The sequence below is a fragment of the Pieris napi genome, chromosome 18 (genome assembly GCF_905475465.1).
Source record: "Pieris napi chromosome 18, ilPieNapi1.2, whole genome shotgun sequence".
Taxonomy (NCBI): domain Eukaryota; kingdom Metazoa; phylum Arthropoda; class Insecta; order Lepidoptera; family Pieridae; genus Pieris; species Pieris napi.
Window position 1 is genome coordinate 950,972 of NC_062251.1, and position 19,781 is coordinate 970,752.

The window sequence follows — 19,781 nt, forward strand, 5'->3', positions numbered from 1 at the left end:
TTAAGGCAAGTCGGTTTTCTCTCGATGTTTCCCTTCATCGAAATGCGAAAGAAAGTGCATTGGTGCACAGCGCTGAGTTATTGCGATCGCGCTAGACAAAAATCGGTATCAAAGCCGGAGCTGGAAGATATAAAGGTGCCTGTATGAATTTGATATCCATGGAAAGATTTCTCGTGTGGCAACCTTACCAACTCTTTTGAAACACATTCGTCATTATACATAATGTGTCATTGACTCTGTGAATAATAGAGACTGGGCAATTGGGCATTTTGGGTTTTTTGTTGAAAGCGCCATCTCTGGATCAGTTACGAAAGTAAACTCAAACTCAAACTCAAAATATCTTTATTCAAGTGGGTAACCAAGTACACTTTTGAATCGTCAAGTTAAATTAATCGTAAATTTACATTTACTACCAGTTCGCAAGTCAAGGGCGTAGAGCGGGTAAGAAGAACTGGCAAGAAACTTTCCGCCACTCTTTTTAATCGCCAAGTATTGTCATACAAATTGTTTGAACTGGAGCAATTCAATCCCAAGGATTAGGATCATTTAAGTAGTCCTCAAATTTATAAAAAGTTTTGTTGATTAATTTTCGTTTAACGAGGGCTTTGAATTTATTTAGTGATAATTCTCTAATTTCGCTTGGGAGTTTGTTGTAAAAACGAATACAATTTCCATATAAGGAGTGGTTTATCTTTTGGAGCCTGGTTGGTCGTACACTCAAATTAGTTCTATTTCGCGTATTATACTGGTGAAAGTCACCATTTGTTTTAAAATCGTTTATATTTTTTTGGACATACAACAAGGCTTCAAGAATATATTGACCAGATAGTGTCATATATTCTTGAAGCCTCGTACCGACTCCCTCGGAGAAACACAACAAATACCCCGAACAGCCCGCTTCTGCAGCACAAATATGGATTGAACCTCTGCAGCAGCACCCCACAGTAAAATGCCGTACGACATAACGCTATGAAAGTAGCTATGATACACAATTTTAACCGTGTCCTCATCAGTAAACTGTCGGATTTTCTTTACTGCATATGCTGCAGAGCTCAGCCTATTCGAAAGAGTCTCTATGTGTGGGCCCCATTGGAGTTTACTATCTATTGTTATGCCTAGAAAAACAGTTTTGTCAACAAAGTTTAGTTCACTGTCCTTAATTTTCAGGTTACCAATATCTCGCTTTACGCTAGTAGTTGTAAATCTAATACATTTTGTTTTATTCTCATTAAGCAATAAGTTATTTACATTAAACCAGTTAACTATACGAGAGATAGAATTGTTTACATCGTCCAATAATACGTTATTCCTATTCACTTTAAATAGAAGTGAAGTGTCATCAGCAAACAATACCATCTCATGAACTTCGTTGACAAAGAATGGGAGGTCATTTATGTAAATCAGAAATAAGAAAGGCCCGAGAATCGATCCTTGGGGGACGCCCATTGATACCTGCGAACCCGGAGAGGTGACTCCATTGACATGAACTCTTTGGATCCTTCCCTTTAAATATGAATTCATCAGGCTGGAAGCTTTGCCATCAACGCCATAGTGTTGAAGCTTTCCAACGAGTATATCAGGATGAACACAGTCAAAGGCCTTTGACAGGTCACAAAAGACGCCGACTCCATCATATGATTCTTCCCAGGCGTTAAATATGTCCGAAATCAACTTCACACCGACATCGATTGTGGAGCGACCCTTAGTGAAACCATACTGTTTATTATGTAAGAGTTTATTTTTATTAAAATGTAAAGAAAGCTGGTCTAGCATTATCTTTTCAAAAACTTTGCTCAACGCAGGGAGCACGGAAACAGGTCTGAAGTTTGACGGATCAGACTCACTACCTGCCTTGAACAACGGTGTAATCTTACTTAATTTCATTTCGTCCGGAAAGACTCCACAATCGATACATCTGTTAAAAATTATAGACAATTCAGAGCTTATTACATTAATAACGGAATTTAAAATGACTGTTGACATACCCCATATATCTTTACTTTTTTTTAAATTAATAAGCTTAAAAGTTTTAACGATATCATTACAAGTTATATGTTTAAACTGAAATTTAATATTACATTCAGGTACACATTTTTCTAGCAATGAGATCGCAGCAGCAGGTGAAGAATCTAGGGACTTGGTCGTATTTAGTGGTACATTTGTAAAGAACTCTTCAAAAGAAGAAGCTACCTCTGGGTCAGATTTTATTAACTTCCCTTTAACTTTTAACATATAATCAGTTCGTTTGTCAGACGTTTTACCTGATTCTTCATTTATTATTTTCCAGGTAGCTTTTACTTTATCCATGCTATTTTTTATTTTTGAACTTAAATATTGAGACTTTGCAGTTTTGCAATCTTTTTTGAAATTATTTGAATACAACCTAACATATTCCCTAAATTCCACACTAGTGTTATATTGCATTTCGTCATAGATTTCATATAATTTTAACCTTTTCCTGTGTAACTCCTCATTTGCCCAGTCACAGAAACTTGTTTTCTCAGAGACCAATAAAGTCTTTTGAGTAAATACTTTCTTGAATTCATCAATAAATGATCCAAAAAAAGTATTGTATAAATTATTAGGGGATGAGTTGCCACACAGAAATGGCATTCTATAGACCAATGCTTCTCTAAATCTGTCCAAACGGTCATTTGTAATAGGAGTTATCACAATTTTCTTCTTTTTACATGTTTTTTGTTTCCTTAATTGGAATTCAAACCATTGACCAGTGTGATCAGATTTAAATCTATTGAAAATACAAACATTCAAAGGGGCTATGTCACTATATATGTTATCTATACAAGTTGCGGTGCTAGCTGTTATTCTTGTGGGTGAATGAAATTGATTTATTAAATTGTATGAACGAAAAAGACTAAGTATGCGTACACTTGAATTAGAATGACAAAGTAAATTGACATTAAAGTCCCCACACACAATTAGCCCTTTATTACACTTTACTAATTTACACAATATCTCCTCTAATACATTTTCAACATTATTATAGACAGCTGATGGAGGACAATATAGACATACAACAATGAATTGCTCCAGTTCCACACAGGAGATTTCAATAGTTAGTTCTACAGAGAGGCTGATAATATCCTTTCTTTCTTTGCATTTAAGTTTTTTACTTATTAGGATTAATGAGCCACCATGAATTGCATTTTCTCTGCAAAACACACTACCAACCCTGTGGTTACAAAAATTAAACAAAACTTCATATTTTTTTAGCCAGTGCTCTGTTATGCACAAAAAGTCAATTTTTTGACTATTCAAGAATAGTTCAATTTCTAATTCTAGTATTTATCCATACATAAAGAATAAACGAAATAGACGCAGAAATCTTCATATACCATTTTAGATATTCATATGTTTTTGTTATAGTATATTGTATTTTATAGGTTAAATACTAACTACATTGGATCTACGTTCACAATTTTTTATTTAAATAGCGCCATCTCTTGACCAGTTATAAACTAAATCCCATACTTGAATAAAAATAGACGCAGAAATCTTGGTATATAATTTTATATATTTATGCAATAGTATGTTTTTTTATTTTAAATATAGGTTTTACTCATTCCAATAGGATCTGCTTTGCTAAATTTTTTCATTGAATTGCCATCTGTTGATAAGTTATCGAACTATTTTCCATTTGTTTTATGCCACAAATATACTATTTGTTAATTATAAGAATATCCCAAGTGACAATCATTTCATGAAAACATATTAAATATTTGTAGACGATAATAATTATTTATAAAAATAATAAATAAACCTAATTTCAATTTCTATACCTAAACGGTTGTATCGCAGTTACGAACATCCGTAAGTTATAGAAACTGACAGCCTTAATTTGTTTTATTTCTATGTGTCTATGCATTCGAAATATATTTTATGAAATAAACATTTAACAAAGCAACTTGTTATTTATTTAACAATAATTTTATTATTATATTATTTAATCAAACAATTTACAATAAAACAACTACTGGGATGACTTAAAAAGATTTTTTTCCTGAATTTTGGACTTATAGACAGAAATATGTTGCAAAATTAGTATATTTTATATTATTTATTGAAACCCACGATTAGGGGCTTCATCACGTGAATGTCGAGGCTATTCGACTTGACACCACGTGCCTATTGAGAAGATTCAAAAGGAAAATCATTTGAATCAGTGTAAGTGTAAGGTAAGTGAAAAAATAGAACAAGGTAGTGGTAGTTTTCCAATTAAGTTACCATTATTTATTTATTATTATTACTTTTAGCAACAAAACAGAGGAGAACAGAACATTCGCGTAACCACCAAGTTTTTATCTGTGGCAAGCAATAAGAAAAAAAGGTAAACCCTTGAGATCAAGCGCCATCTCATCGTAGCTTTTAGAACTATCTTTGTCAGTGTGATAATAGCGTGCGCGAGCGAGATGGGAATAAGACAATCTACAAGTAAAAATAAATAGAATATGCGTGAAGTTAGCAGCTATGCCAAGAATTTTGAATGAACATAATGACATTTACCTTTTAAACAAATAAAGGAGTTTTAATTATTTTTTTAAAGAAATTTAGCAATGCTTTTTCACAAAGACCTATTGTTACTTAGTTAAAAGGTTATGAAACATGCGTAGTTATTAAATTGAAAGAATAATATAATAAAATAATAAATAATAATAATTATTAATATTAATTAATAATTGAATAATATACTAAATATTATTAAATGATTTACGTTAAATTAGAGGTGTCAAGGGTCACCCGGATGGAACGAAATTCCTTTCGATTAATTTATATGTTAATTCGTATCATAACAGTATGATAGATTTTCTCGACACCAAACTTACGACGAAAAAAAAAGGCCAACATCACGAGGTGTTCTCAGGCGGTCACCCATCCAAGTACTGACCTCGCATTATACGGGTTTTTTTCGTCATTTTTTACAGCTCAGCTTGGACTGTTTTGGCTAGCGTAGCTCGGCCGAAATGTGCGTTTTCCCACAACTAGCGCAAGGGCGTCTCCTCTCTCTCCTCCTCTCTCCAAAATCGTCTTGCGCCGGCGCTGGGTGTTGTGTGTTGTGGTGGGCAGGCTTGGAGGAGATAGGGATTTTGCTGCGCGACCGAACTGAAAAAAATGTGATATTAAAACCGTAAGAAACGGTTCAACGGACTTTCCGTTGCATAAAACCATTAAATGAGACGTGCGCAGGCGCGTCAGTCGAGTAGTGTTTGTATAATACATTTCTGTTTCTCCCTCTTTCTTTTCGTATTATAATAATAAACTTTTTTTGTAATTATTTTTATTTCTATGTAATTTTATGTTGTCAAACAAAAATAAAGAGACATATTTTGGTATTTTAGTTCATAATTTGAATTACGATTTTTTTTTATTTTACTAAATTTATTATTTACTAAAATACTGAATTTCCTAAATACTTTCCTGTACTTAAATAAAAACTAATCAGCAAAACCTACATATTTTACATTATATATTTACATTTTGCAAATTGTGTCGATTCTACATTAGTCGAAGGAACTTCGTTCCTACCTGGTGTCCCACGATACCACATCTTTTTTTCTATTTTTTCACTTACCTTACACTTACACTGATTCAAATGGTTTGTCCTTTTGAATTTTCTCAGGCACGTGGTGTCAAGTCGAATAGCCTCGACATTCACATGATGGTGGAGCCTGTTCGTGGGTTCCAATAAATAATATAAAATATACTTATTTTGCAACATATTTCTGTCTATAAGTCAAAAATTCAGGAAAAAAAAAACATTTTGATTCAATCCAGTAGTTTATTGTAAAATGTTTGATTAAAATAAAATTATTGTTAAATAAAAAACAAGTCGCTTCATTAAATGTTTATTTCATAAAATATATTTCGAATGCAAACATAGACACATAGAAATATAACAAATTTAGGCTGTCAGTTCCTATAACTTACGGATGTTCGTAATTGCGATACAACCGTTTAGGTATAGAAATTGAAATTAGGTTTATTTATAATTTTTATAAAGAATTATTTTGGTCTACAAATATTTATTTCATAAATTTTCATGAAATGATTGTCACTTCTGAAATTCTTAAAATTAACAAGTATAAATATAATATATTTGTGGCGTAAAACACAAAAATAGTTCCATAACTGATCAAAAGATGGCGCTGTTTCAATGAAAAATATGGCCAAGCAGATCCTATTGGTATCTATAAAACCCATTATTAAAAAAATATACTATTACATAAATATAAAAAATTGTATATATGAAGATTTCTGCGTCTATTTTGTTTTTAAGTATGGAAAAAAAAATATTGGTTGTTTGTAAAGTAGGTTTACGATCGAGATGTTTACGTGATAACGTCTTATTGGTGATATAAATTTTTGGGAAGTAAGGAATTAATGAAGATAACAATTTTTTCAAATTTTAAATTACATCTATCGTTTTATTCACACTTTTGATGATAAATTTCGGGTGTAAAATGACAAGTTTACTTATTCGACTATGATATACATTTTTCTTCATACATTCACGGAATGACTGGCAGCGCTCGAGATGAGACGGGAGATCGGTCCGTCTCTCTCTCGTTATACCTGCGATCGCGCTCGTGAGGTTTTGGTGTGACACAAGTTTCTGAACATGTCACCCGACTAAAACGATTTTAAAGACGTTATCACGTCAAAAATCATAACTGATCAAGAGATGGCGCTATTTACAATCTGTACGTAACGTAAATGTTTGATATATATAAAGATTTCTGTAACTATCTGATTGATTCCTAATATTTTTTATCGTAGTGAACAATGATTGGTCCGATTAACAAGATTTTCACTGAAACCCAAAAAAGAATATACTTTTTTGACTTATTTATTTTGTTTGTTCTAGCAAGGTTTACAATAATCTCCATAGATAGCGCGCATTTACAACTGAGTATAAAATTGTAAATATTAATTACAAAAAACAAAGCTTGGTTGCAACATCTTACTAGTAGCAATTCTTTGTATTTAAACGTCACTCGCAATCATAGCAATTACGATTCGTACTTATATAGAAACCACTCAAATCTGTAAAACAAATAAGTCAAAATAGTATTTTATTTGTATAAAATTTATGATATCTATAAATACAACTAACGTTAATTACTTTTTAAATATACCATTCACTACTATTGAAGCCGCTAAATGTATACAATTTAATTAAAACATAAATATTTATGACTCGCCGAAAATAAAAAAATCAAGTTTCTCTTTCTAACGGTAGATGGCACTAAACTAAATTTACTATTTAAATGTCATAATAATATAAATCTCACTTATTTACAGTATTTATTATATATTTTGATATATTTATATATCTTTGCTATTTCTAAATATATTTTTAGAATTTGCACAGCACGATTTTTATTGATAAATAACCAGGAAGGATATTTAATTTCAAAGAGGATATATTTATTTTCGAGTATGTCAAAAACATTATTAGACATTTGGCGCTAAATTCAAGTCAATTCTTGGCACGCTGTGGTAGAAATTTATATATTTTGTACAAGATATGCTTAAATTTGGTCTACATCATCAATCCTATCATTATCCTCCGCCAAGTCTTCCACATCATCTAGTCTGGCTTGAAGTTTCTTCCCCTTTGGATTTTTCCTATCATTATCTTCGGCCAAGTCTTCTATATTGTCTTGACTGGCTCGTCCTTTCTTCCCCCTTGGACTTTTCCTATCATTATCTTCCGCCAAGTCTTCCAGATCGTCTAGACTGGCTTGGAATTTCTTCCCCCTTGGACTTTTCCTATCATTATCTTCGGCCAAGTCTTCTATATTGTCTTGACTGGCTCGTCCTTTCTTCCCCCTTGGACTTTTCCTATCATTATCTTCCGCCAAGTCTTCCAGATCGTCTAGACTGGCTTGGAATTTCTTCACCTTTGGACTTTTCCTATCATTATCTTCCGCCAAGTCTTCCACATCGTCTAGACTGGCTTGGAATTTCTTCCCCCTTGGACTTTTCCTATCATTATCTTCGGCCAAGTCTTCTATATTGTCTTGACTGGCTCGTCCTTTCTTCCCCCTTGGACTTCTCCTATCATTATCTTCCGCCAAGTCTTCCACATCGTCTAAACTAGCTTGGAATTTCTTCCCCTTTGGACTTTTCCTATCATTATCCTCAGCCAAGTCTTCCACGTCGTCTAGACTGGCTTGGAATTTCTTCCCCTTTGGACTTTTCCTATCATTATCCTCAGCCAAATCTTCCACGTCGTCTAGACTGGCATAATGTTTCCTCCCCTTAGGGCTTTTCCTATCATCTTCTAGACTTTCGTCAATTATTTCCAAGCGAGATCTAGAAAAGAATCTATGTAACGACTCCAATTTATCTAAAACCCTTTCGGTTCGTTCGCTTTTGTCTTCAGTCATAGATGACGAATCGGTCTTTCTATCAATCGAATCCTCGCTCGTGGACGTCGATTTATCGACTCGAATCACTTTCGGCTTTATTATCAGACTTGGCGGTAGATCCGGTATGTTCCTTAGATCAACCAGACTCTGTGACTTTTGGCTTGGACTTAGGTCGAATTCGCGACTGAACTCTTCAGTCGACGGGCCAGAACTGTCGTCGAAATGTTTTTGGAGTTTATCTTCAATGAATTTCATAAGTTCCTCAGCGCATTCTTTCGCCTGTATGGATATTCTATCCAATCCAGATGTTTCGTCTTCTTCTAAGATGTCTGATAGTTCTATGCTGTATGGTAAACTGTATTGTGGTGGTTTTGTGTAAGTGTTGTAGTTGTCGACGTCCTCTTGTTCGCTCATAGTATCGTCTTCCATCATTTGGAGTTCGCAAACCCTGAGGATGGCCTCTTCGAAAATGTCTTCCAAATCAGATTTAATATAACTCATATCAACTACTGTTTCGGATATTCTTCTTGATCTGTCTCTTTCTATTACTGTGTCTTGCGTGAGTAGGGTTGAATCTGATTTGGTCTTACTCAAATCACTGGATTCGTATTTCGATATCGTCATATCTGATTTGGACTTCTCTGATAAAGATGGCGTTAATGATTTCTCTTTGCCATAGTGTTCCATATATTTTAGTAGCATTTCTACCAATGTTTCGCTGTCTTCAACCGGTGTTTCGTCTATGTATGAAAGATTTTTAACGTTTATATCTGATTCGGATAAACTCATCCCTTTCATGTTGATTTCGATTTTTGGCTTCTCCCATTTATCGTCTGGTCCGAATAGGAACTCCATAAGTGTGATTTTTTTATCATTGTTTTCCTCAACACCTGTAGACGCCAGAAATTCAATCAAAGTCTCCATCTTTTGTTCTAATTCTGCGTTAACTTTAGCTGGTATATATATTTCTTCTTTACTCGCTTCTGTTTTAAAGCAACTGCCTCTTCTATCATCCTTTTGGCTTTTAACGATTGTGAAGAAAAAATCTATTAAATTTGCTACCCTGTCCGTTCCTTCTTCTTCATCAGAACTTAAATCGGACTCTTCCTTGACTAATGGACACCGTTTCTCCTCAAATTTCTTGCTGAAAACGGTCTCTTGGACAACTTGTAGAAGGTCTCTAGCAAGTTTTACAGGAGACCTAGATTCGATGGGTTCGTATGTTTGAGTGGAGCGTCGTCTTTCTTTATCTATCCTGAAGAAGTCCCAAAGAGATCCGAGGTCCGATGATAGAGATGCACGGTGATGCGCCAGACTCGTACCAAGTCGGCGAAAGACCTGAAAGTTTTAAATACATACACTAGCTGATCCGGCAAACGTCGTTTTGCCATGTTTATCATTTATAATAAAACATAGGGTTGATCGTAGAGGGGTGAAAATTAGGGTTGTATGTATTTTTTAATGCTGCATCATAAAAAAATAAAGAATAAATTTTTTATCTAAAATAAAATAAAAAATATGGGGTGGACTACCCTTAACATTTAGGGGGATGAAAAATGTTGTCCGATTCTCAGACATACCCAATAAGCACACAAAATTTCATGAGAATCGGTCGAGCCGTTTCGGAGGAGTTTAACCACAAACACCGCGACACGAGAATTTTATATATTAGATTTACCAAGATCTTCCCGTATTTGTAAAAGAAAATTTTACTAGAAGTTCAGCAGAATTGCCATGTCAGGAGTTTCTGTGTAGTATATGTGGTGTATGTGTGCAAGCACTAGATAACTAAATATATGAGGCTGACGTAAGAACCTAACAACCATAACATATAAATAGTGAATATATATGTACGGCATGTCTGCACCAAGAGACCTAAGGTAGCAGACGGAGTCCTGTAAGATCAGAGGTTCAAGGTGGTGGGAAGATCTCAAAGCTATCACGTGGGGCTACAAAACACTTCTTTTAATTTATTACTTAAGATTGCGGAACATGGTGTAATGGTTGCGTTACAAACGTTGTGTAAAACAAAAACTATGCGATTAAAAAGAGTCGCGAAGAGTTTTTTGCTAGCTCTTGCTCTTCTGTTCTACGTCCTTGATTGCCAAGTAAATGTAAAATTAGTAGCATTTAATATATATTTCTTTTTTGACGTTCATAAGTGTAGGTACATTGTGTTTATGAATAAATGATTTTGACTTCTCTTGAACAAAAATGTCCTCACCTGCCACACTCAGGACCTCCAAGCGCGCAACTTCCGTAAGGATACTCTCTTGAATCGAGCCATTTGTGCCGCAAAAGCCTCCGTGCCTAGTGAAGCACTGGCTTCACCTTCTGACTGGACCTATTTAAAAAAAAAAAGATCTAATGACTGCATCATGAGGTCTTAAAGTGAGACTCAGAATCGGGAATTTCCATTTGTCATCATGGCTGATAGCATATTTTATTTTTGATCAGCCATGTACTCTTGTCAGCCAGTATTATTAACATACAATTTTCGTAAGCAGTCGTAAAACTAACCAACCTCTTTGGTGATTTACTAACAATATTCCAAATTCAAATAACTTTAGGTTCTAGGTATTATAGGTATCATCTTAAATCTGAATTTGAATACACAAAAGAACGTTTCGCGCGTTTTAACATTTTTGTCCTCGTATAAGCTAGACAGTAGACAGCCAGTATTGAAATACAATTTTCGTAACCGATTGTAAAACTAACCAACCTCTTTGGTGATTAACTAACAATATTCCAAATTCAAATAACATAAGGTTCACTATTACTTGTTAAATAATTATAGTTATCATCTTAAATCCAAATTTGAATAAACTAAAGAACGTTTCGCGCTTTTTTACTTTTTTTGTCTTTTTATAAGCCAGTATTAAAATAAAATTTTCGTAACCAACCTCTTTGGTGTACTTTCAATATTCCAAATTCAAATAACTTTAGGTTCATTATCACTGGTTGAGTTATTATAGGTATCATAATCCAAATTTGAATAAACAAAAGAACGTTTCGCGCGTTTTTACTTTTACTTCTTTTCGTCTTCTTATCAGCCAGTATTGAAATACAATTTTCGTAACCAACCTCTTTACTAACAATATTCAATTTAGGTTATTTGTTCACAGAGTAATAAATGCTATTCAAAAATGAAAAATACTTACGTCTCTGGAACCAGATCTCCTTTGTAAGAATCGTATGTCTCTATCCGAATGTCCTTTAGACCGACCTAATCCTTTCGCCAGTGCATTTGATACTCTTCTAAAAGAACACTTTGTTTTTAGGAAATCCTAGATTTTACATAGAAATATGCTATACATCATCAGATATATTCTAAGACAAAGGTACGGAGGATGGGGATACTCTCTTCACATTAGCTCGAACGGTGAAGGAAAACGAATCGTAAGGAAATTTAGTCTTAGACTCAAAAAGTCGACGGCGTGTGTCAGGAGGCTGATCACCTACTTGCGTATTAGATTGACAAATGATGAGACATATACAGAATTGAGGCCTAGACCTAAAATTTTTGTTGTAGCGGTGTTTTATTTTTAATATATTAAATATGTATATGTATATCTTTATAAATAGGTAAATAAACTTTACCTGCAATGTGTGGGATCGCTGTAAGCAGTCTGTACCGGGGTCTTCTCTATGGTATCGTGTGACGTCATACTGCTTACTAGCGGAAATCCGGTTGTACCTGAAACGATATTTGACAAGTGACTTATACATATTTTATTTTAAGTTTCTTTTTATGCAATGGGCTGACAGCTCATCTAATGTTAAGTGATATCCGTGGACACGCAATGACAGAGGGCTCGCGAGTGCGTTGCCGGCCTTTTAAAATTTGGTACTTATAGAACAGGGTGGAAACGGGCAGAAGGCTCGCCTGATGTTAAGTGATAGCGATGGACACTAAATACCAGAGGGCTCGTGTGCGAGTGCGTTGCCAGCCTTTTAAGAGTCGGTACTTATAGATCAGAGAGCACACAGGCAGGCGGCTTACCTGATGTTACGTTATCTCGATTTTAATTTCAAGAACCCGCCAAAACGCAGACAAGATGGCGTCGCACCAGTATGACGTAAGATGCTTGTAAACACGTGAAAACTTCACGTTTTTGTCGTTAATGTCATTCTTAAATTAAACAAATACACTTTTCGATTGGTCTTCGAGGAAATTAAACTTAACATGATTAGACAGGTAAAGTTTACAAGCATATTACGTCATCCTAACCTAGTCACGTGACTGTATAAAAATTTGCTTGATAGTCTTACCTGTTATAGCCCCCCTCGTCATACTGAGACCCCGTTGGATCCTCGCTATACAGGCTCTATGCCTTGGTATCTGCATGGGCACCGAACAGCCTTTTTCTTGTAGGACAAATCTCCCCAAGGTTTTCCAATTTGCCTGAAATTTTGGGCTCTAGATGATATAAATACTTCAAAAAGAAACCAAAAGGAATCAGAAGAAAAAGACACGACGACGTACAGGTTCTCTTAACCTAGCTAGCGGATGTGTTGCCAACCTTTCAGGCAATGGTGAGCACTTTAATTGAAGGGCCCTAAGTCATTGGAAATACCACTAGCTGACCACAACGAGGTGGCGGTTAAAAAGTTCCGTGTTCAATGCCAGGCGAATGAGATGATGGAATTCCGCAGGTCCGAACATTTCTTTCATCTACGCAAAGTCAAAAGATCAAGTCGAGGAAAGAGCAAGGTTGTCTTGGACGTCTTTGAGCGTTGTGGCTAGCTAGTAGACGCCCTACTAGCTCCTCAACAGAGAGAGTACAGCCTTGCGATTCTGTAACTCACTTTTCGAGCTCTCACAGCGGTGATAAGAAGGGAGTTTGTAGTTTATCAGAATGCCAAATCGTAAAATGACTGCTTCACGACTGATTTGAGCGCGACCACCGCTGTAAAAACCGCTGTGAGAGTTCGAAAAGTGAGTTACAGAATCGCAAGGCTGATATAAAAAACTAAAGTCGTAATAGACAATTTTCATTTTTTTGTTGAGAGTAATACATCTCTCATCAACTACCATTTTCTCTATTAATAGGAAATCTATAAGACATAATATAAAACATATAATTAAAAGTGTATCTAAGTTATGCTAACAAACTGAATTAATTTAAATTAGAGGGTTCTAATTAATAAATAAATAACTAACCTTAACATATAATAACTAAATCATTAATTACGTTAATCAATCATTAATCTATTAATTACGTTCTCGATAGTATATTTCGTTTCTATATTGTCTCTGTGTGCCTTTTTTCGTTATTAAGTTCGATATATCGATGAATTATTTTTTTATTGGCTCGCGTCGGCCTTTTAAGAATTCGAAAGTCGAATTGAACGGAAATATTTTGTTTAATAGCGCCATCTTGACGCAGCGACATCTGTTGTCAATTGTTAAGTTCATTAAAAGACTTAAAACATTTAATTTATAAATGTGTTACCTGTGCTGTGTAAACCACTTCATCATCAGCTAATGCTCTGTGCTGGGGTCCGGAATTAGCGCGTCCCCCCCATTCCAACTCCTCTACTAACACAAACCTGAAATTAGAATTTCTTAATAATGGGAGACAATTTTATTTGATAAATTCTTTAAAACAAATCTTCCAAGACTTAAAGAAAAAAGAAAAAGAAGTGTAAAATTTACAGTCAAAATAAAGACTGCAATTTTTTTACTTGCTCTACTATTAATGAAATGAAACTTCTTCAGGCGTTTCTTTAGGCTGTGTGTTTATTTAGAAATAAATGTAATGTCTAATTAAGAAAATATCTGTAATTCGTAATGACACAGACAGAGACTGATTAAGAGTTCTGACCGCCCTAGGCTATTTTATCAGGATGCGCCCCCGCCAGGTGACAGGTGTATTATGGCCCGTCTAAAAAGTAGTACTTATATTAGTTTACTAGTGTGAAAATTTGAGCATGGTTCATACTATCTATAAAAATTTACAGATCTGCCCTGCGATTCTGTAACTCACTTTTCGAACTCGCACAGCGGTTTTCGCATCGGCGGTCTCTCTCAAATCAGTCGTGAAGCAGTCATTTTATGATTTGGCATTCTGAAAAGATGGAAGCTTGTAGTTTATCGTTTATTAGAATGCCAAATCATAAAATGACTGCTTGACGACTGATTTCAGAGTGACCGCCGATGCGAAAACCACTGTGTGAGTTCGAAAAGTGAGTTACAGAATCGCAGGGCTGCAAGCGAAACAAACGCTGTCCTATCATTTGCACGACTTGTAAACATTTTTAGCTGACCGTACATAAAGGCCTCACAAAACGACGACCATACGACCAAAATCATGACTGGCTTCCAAGTTGGAAACCAAATCAATGTCGTATTTGGCCACATTACTCCTATTGGCTTAGTTTCTATGGACATCTTAGTTGTTGTGGCTATTAACCATAGACGTAGTCATCTAGTGTGTGATGTTGCTTCGACTTTAAGTTATTTTTAAAATATTTACACTTCTGTTGTTTTATTTAAAAAAGACGAGAGGTATCAAATAAGTGTAACATTTTGTCAACTGTTAAAAAAATTAAGTACTAAATTATTATTTGCCTATACAAAAGGCATTTTTCTTGCTTTGGCGTTATCAAAATTTTCCACAATTTTTCCAAATTTAATAGCTTGTAAAAAGTCACTTTTCCGACGGCGGAGTGTGGAGCGCAAGTAACTTTTTAAGTGCTGAAAAAGACCTTTCGCCGCTGCAGTTGGTCACTCATTGTCAAAAAAATCTTAATATTATCTCCACATTCGGGAGCATATCTGAAATATTAAAACTTTTAATTAATTGCAACAGACCCTTTGGGGTTCTGGCAGAAATATAGGCATTCGTGTCAGATTTTAAAAACTGTGCCAAATGGACGCATTCTTCTGCTAAGGTTTCTCCTAAATCATTTAGTTAGTTTTTTTAAGTCCTTTGCTTTACTTCTAATAAATCCACTGTTGTCTAGTTCATAATCATACAGTTACCATAAGAAACCAAACGTTGTGTTTACTGTATTATGATTTTTGTATGTGGTCACTACGCATCTCTTGATTGCCTCTGATTCAAAATTTTTAATCTCTTTTTCGTCACGCAACGTATTAAGATAAGCAATGTCTCATAAAGAGTAACAGGTCAGATAAATCATCAGAACTTGCTTGTAGCTGTGTACTAACGATTTGAAACTTTACGAGCACAGAGTTCCAAAGGCACAACATATTTTGATCTCTTTACTTTGATTTTTTTTCGAGTTTTTGACAAATTTTTAGTACCATCGATACTAATGCTGATAAATCTGCTTGTAGATCCAGTTCACAGTTTATTTAGTGTTTTGTCTCGGTCTAGTTGAAATATGCAGGAGGTGAAGCTAGCGAAGCCACGATTTCAGTGCGCCCGCGCCCCCCTAGATCGTCGCGCCCTAGGCTGCAGCCTAATTAGCCTAAGGGTTAATCAGGCCCTGGACACAGAGTACTTATATAGAAAACAAAGACAATACAAATGAGCGAGTGACATTAAGAAGGAGAGAAAATTTGAAATGACATTTAAACAAGTGTAAAAACTAAAAAAGTGAAATTGTCATCAATCCAATATAAAATCTATATGTCACCGTAAAATTGTAAACACCGTTAGATTGTAATCTATCTCGCGAGATTATAAACTGTCGAAAGATTGTGAACCTCAACGAACTGCTTACAATTTAACGTATTATTATTCGGTAGTTACCTATTTGAAATTGTTGAAAAGTAAAATTAATCTGTAATTGACCAAAGAAGTTTGAATGATAACTAAGTTAGTACAATCTACCGAATACGTTACGTTAAATTGTAAGCAGTAAGCTGAGGTTCACAATCTTTCGACAGTTTATAATCTCGCGAGATAGATTACAATCTAACGGTGTTTACAATTTTACGTTAACATATACATCGAAAAACTTGGACTGTTCGAAGTTATTTGATATGTTTAAAACTCTATTTATATAATATATATTTCATCGAAATACTTAGATCTGAGATGTTAGTAGCATTTTTACCTTCACAGCACTATATAGTTACTAAACTATCAAACTTGATACTATTTTTGTCACCGTTGGGTCTCATATGTTAGAGGCTCTATTTATTTACCGAAACAAAAGCCTCAAATGAACCCAACGCGATCAAAAAAATGTATCACATTAAATCTTAAGATATCATGTTTGTATCACTACTTACCTCTTAGGATCGTCCGTACATCTTGCTTTAGTAAGAGCTTGATAGATGACATAGGACGCCGATGCTGTCAGCGGAACCTGTCAACGTTAAATTAGGTGACGTAATATGACCGTGTCGGGTCATGACCATGTCGTGTCATGACCGTTACGTAATATGACCGTGTCGTGCCATGACCGTGTTGTACTATGACAACATGTTGTGACAGTATTCGGACCGTATTAAGCGAAATACACATTTGTACAAATATATTATGACATCTATTATACCGTTCCGTACCAACACAGTCTTGTATCATGCATGGAGCATTAAGAAATGCCTAAAATATACCATAATTATAAAGGAAGGAGACGGGGATGACACGCGTCTGGTACGCTGATGCCACGGTCATCAAAACCGTTTAAATGCTTTAATGTTTCTGAACCCGCTACAATCATAGCACGCTTATGGTATAGTATTTATTAATAAGAACATCGGACTTTCACAGCAAAACCTAATCACAACAACGCACGTACGTATACGTACAAATGACGCGTACACATTAATCTACGATTAAATTTAATAAAGGACTCTGAGTTGAGTAACTTACTTTTAGTATAGCATACGGTATCTCATGACAGACATTATGTACGCAGACCAAAAAGTTGTCCGATTTCCGACTGTCTTCCTGTGACTCTTCATCAGACGGAAGTGATTGGGGCTTGTTTGATGCTGACCTGGAAAAATAAACACATAGATCAGTAGTGCTATAACGTTTTTAGGTCTGGGCCTCATATTTCTGCATGATTTGTCAATCTAAAAGGCAAGTAGGTGATCAGCCTATATAACTACTCCTTTCCACCAAACTCCATTTAATAGATAGAGATTACTAATTACTCTTCCTTCGCTTACGTAATGAGGCCATTCGTGAAAAGACCGGGTCTTTTCATGTCTGCTGTCGCAACATCAACATCATGCCCATCTGGCAGGCCACATAGCGCACATGGACAAAAACAGAAAGATCCGCAGGCTTCTTAAATGGAGACCTCGGCAAAATAAAAGACCGCGCGGCCGCCCACTGGCTAGGTGGACTAAAGACATCGTCAAGGAGGTTAGCTCCCAGTAGATACAGATACGCCAGTGCAGGATGCACTGGGGGAAGATTGTGGGCGTCCAGAAATGGACCAAAAAAAGAGACTGATGATAATGATGATTCGACTGAGGGTCCTTCAAGAAAAGATCGTACCAAAACTTAAAAGGCCGACAACGCCACAGCCTTCTAGCATTTACAGCGTCCATGGGCGGCACTTAACATCAGAAGAACCTCCTGCTTGTTGTGTTAAAAAAATAGGCAAAGCAAATTTGTCTCTAAATACCTTATACTCGTCAACCAGGCCCTGCTGCTTGGGTCATCTCCGATCCTCTTCAGCACCAGTCGACTTCCAGGTTTGTAGGCCCTTAACACCCTTTCGTTAGGACCCAGAACCCTCTGGGTTGGAGTCCTTGAAGGGACCTCTTCCACTAATACATAGTTGGCGCGTGCTGAACGACAGATGCCTGCTTTTGTGAGGCACTGTGCTATTGCCTAGAAAGATTTAATTGGTTACTATATAGACTTAAGCGCAGCATATAAATCTACAGGTGTATCAAATATGGGACGATGATAAGGAAGAAAAGAATAGATAAAATAAAGAATACATCATAAAGACGAACACTTAAGGTAGCAGATGTCACAATAAAATATAAAACTTAAGTGGAATTGGGTGGACATGGCAAGAGGAACAGAAAAGTGGAGCAAGAAACTACTAAACTGGTGCAGAAGATACAATAACTGCAAAAGAGGAAGTCAATTTAGAAGGTGGATAGACCAGATTAAGGAAACAGCAGCTACATGACAGAGCGTGGCACAGACCGAGGTAGGATTTGGAGAAGGCCTTTTGCCAAAAAAACGTCACACAGATATCTAGAAAGAATGAGAAGACAGAAACATCAATAAAAAAATCGGTAAAAACTGCATTAAACGCTCAGTGGTGGAATTTCGTATTCTGCCTCGACATCCGATGATGTAGCTGCAGGTATTTAACCGAACTACTCCTCTGAACACTTTCCATGCTAAATGTGGTAGAAGATGCAGAGATACCCTACATTTCGCCACGGGATCAAGCCGCTTAGAAAGGGTCATAGAGGATTTGAACCGCTCTTCCTTTTCTACTCGTTCTATAAAATGAATATTGTATTACTTTACCTCATTTGTCGTCGTATCATGTGTGACCTTCAAGATGGAGTAGGGCTCGCTCATCAGCACCGCGTGCACCACCACAAAGTGGATTTTCCTCCTCTGAGTGGGCGACGTCGGTTCCATATCCATCCTGGACGATTCCCCTGCTAACTCTTCAGCGCATCGCGAAAAGATCAACAGAGACGCCATGTTCAATGGCTGGTTGGTTGGAGACCTGTTAATGAAGAAGATTTTTGTATCTGTTTGATGAGGCAAGCTGATGATTAGCCTGTGCCTGATGATATTGGGTCTAAGGACCTAACCTAACATACAACTGTTAACAGAAATAACACAGCGCTACAACCCTTGGTCTTGGGCTCGGATATTCTTGATAATTTCTTTGCTTAGGTCTTCTGTGCCTGATTTTGCTAAAATGCGTGAAGATTAAATCCAGTAGCTACCAAGGTCTGGGGCCTCCGATTTCGGTATGTTTTGTGGTCATCAATAGGCGATCAGCCTTCTGTGCCTGAACCTTGTGTGGTAAAAGGTTTCCTGGCATTGTTTTCGTTCATACAAATGTTAAATGAATTAGATTGGTGGACAGCCGTGGTTCGTGGTACCGCCTCAGGAGCAACAGAGTGTAGCACAATTCAAAAAATATTTTTTGATCTTCTTGGACTAATAACAAAAAGAAGCCAAGGTCCATATTTTAGCACCAATGGATTATTTAAAATAATTTTATAAAGCCTCACCGTAGTCTCACATGTCTGTACCCCGGCCGCAAACAGAGGAGGGGAATGACGCGCTGCGACAGCATGTAGTTTGTGTCGGCGTCATACACCTCGAATCTTATTAAGGCGAGTTCGGGGAAATTCACCTGTAATAAAGAAAACAACTAAAAATAAAAATCCCCTGTACTCTAAAAAGGATTACATTAAGTTAGCTATTGCATAGCTTTTATCGCGGGCTTTCAGCGCGGCGACCG

The 19,781-nt window shown here is 36.0% G+C and overlaps 2 protein-coding genes across 3 annotated transcripts in view; both read right to left on the bottom strand.

Annotated features, from left to right (window-relative positions):
- Positions 1-7,550: 7,550 nt before the first annotated feature.
- Positions 7,551-9,017, bottom strand: LOC125058844 (spliceosome-associated protein CWC27 homolog). Its single transcript, XM_047662991.1, has one exon. The coding sequence runs from the start codon at positions 9,015-9,017 to the stop codon at positions 7,551-7,553; it is 1,467 nt and encodes a 488-aa protein (XP_047518947.1).
- Positions 9,018-9,594: 577 nt separating this feature from the next.
- Positions 9,595-19,781, bottom strand: part of LOC125058560 (1-phosphatidylinositol 4,5-bisphosphate phosphodiesterase epsilon-1-like) — a 169,963-nt gene continuing 159,776 nt past the window's right edge. Inside the window, exons 33-43 of one of the 2 annotated variants that reach the window (XM_047662658.1) lie at positions 19,549-19,673; positions 18,824-19,031; positions 17,955-18,163; positions 17,189-17,315; positions 16,603-16,679; positions 13,850-13,946; positions 12,666-12,798; positions 11,994-12,090; positions 11,555-11,648; positions 10,618-10,737; positions 9,595-9,731 (exon numbers count right to left, since the gene is read on the bottom strand). In XM_047662658.1, coding sequence (XP_047518614.1) covers positions 10,627-10,737; positions 11,555-11,648; positions 11,994-12,090; positions 12,666-12,798; positions 13,850-13,946; positions 16,603-16,679; positions 17,189-17,315; positions 17,955-18,163; positions 18,824-19,031; positions 19,549-19,673 — 1,278 coding nt within the window. In that variant the 3' untranslated portion in view covers positions 9,595-9,731; positions 10,618-10,626. Of the gene's footprint in view, positions 9,732-10,617; positions 10,738-11,554; positions 11,652-11,993; positions 12,091-12,665; positions 12,799-13,849; positions 13,947-16,602; positions 16,680-17,188; positions 17,316-17,954; positions 18,164-18,823; positions 19,032-19,548; positions 19,674-19,781 lie in introns of both variants that reach the window. The other variant, XM_047662657.1, reaches the window with a different exon arrangement.

Coding starts and splice junctions, on each gene's coding strand:
- LOC125058844 (XM_047662991.1), bottom strand. CDS start 9,017: ATGACGATATCGAAATACGAATCCAGTGATTTGAGTAAGACCAAATCA.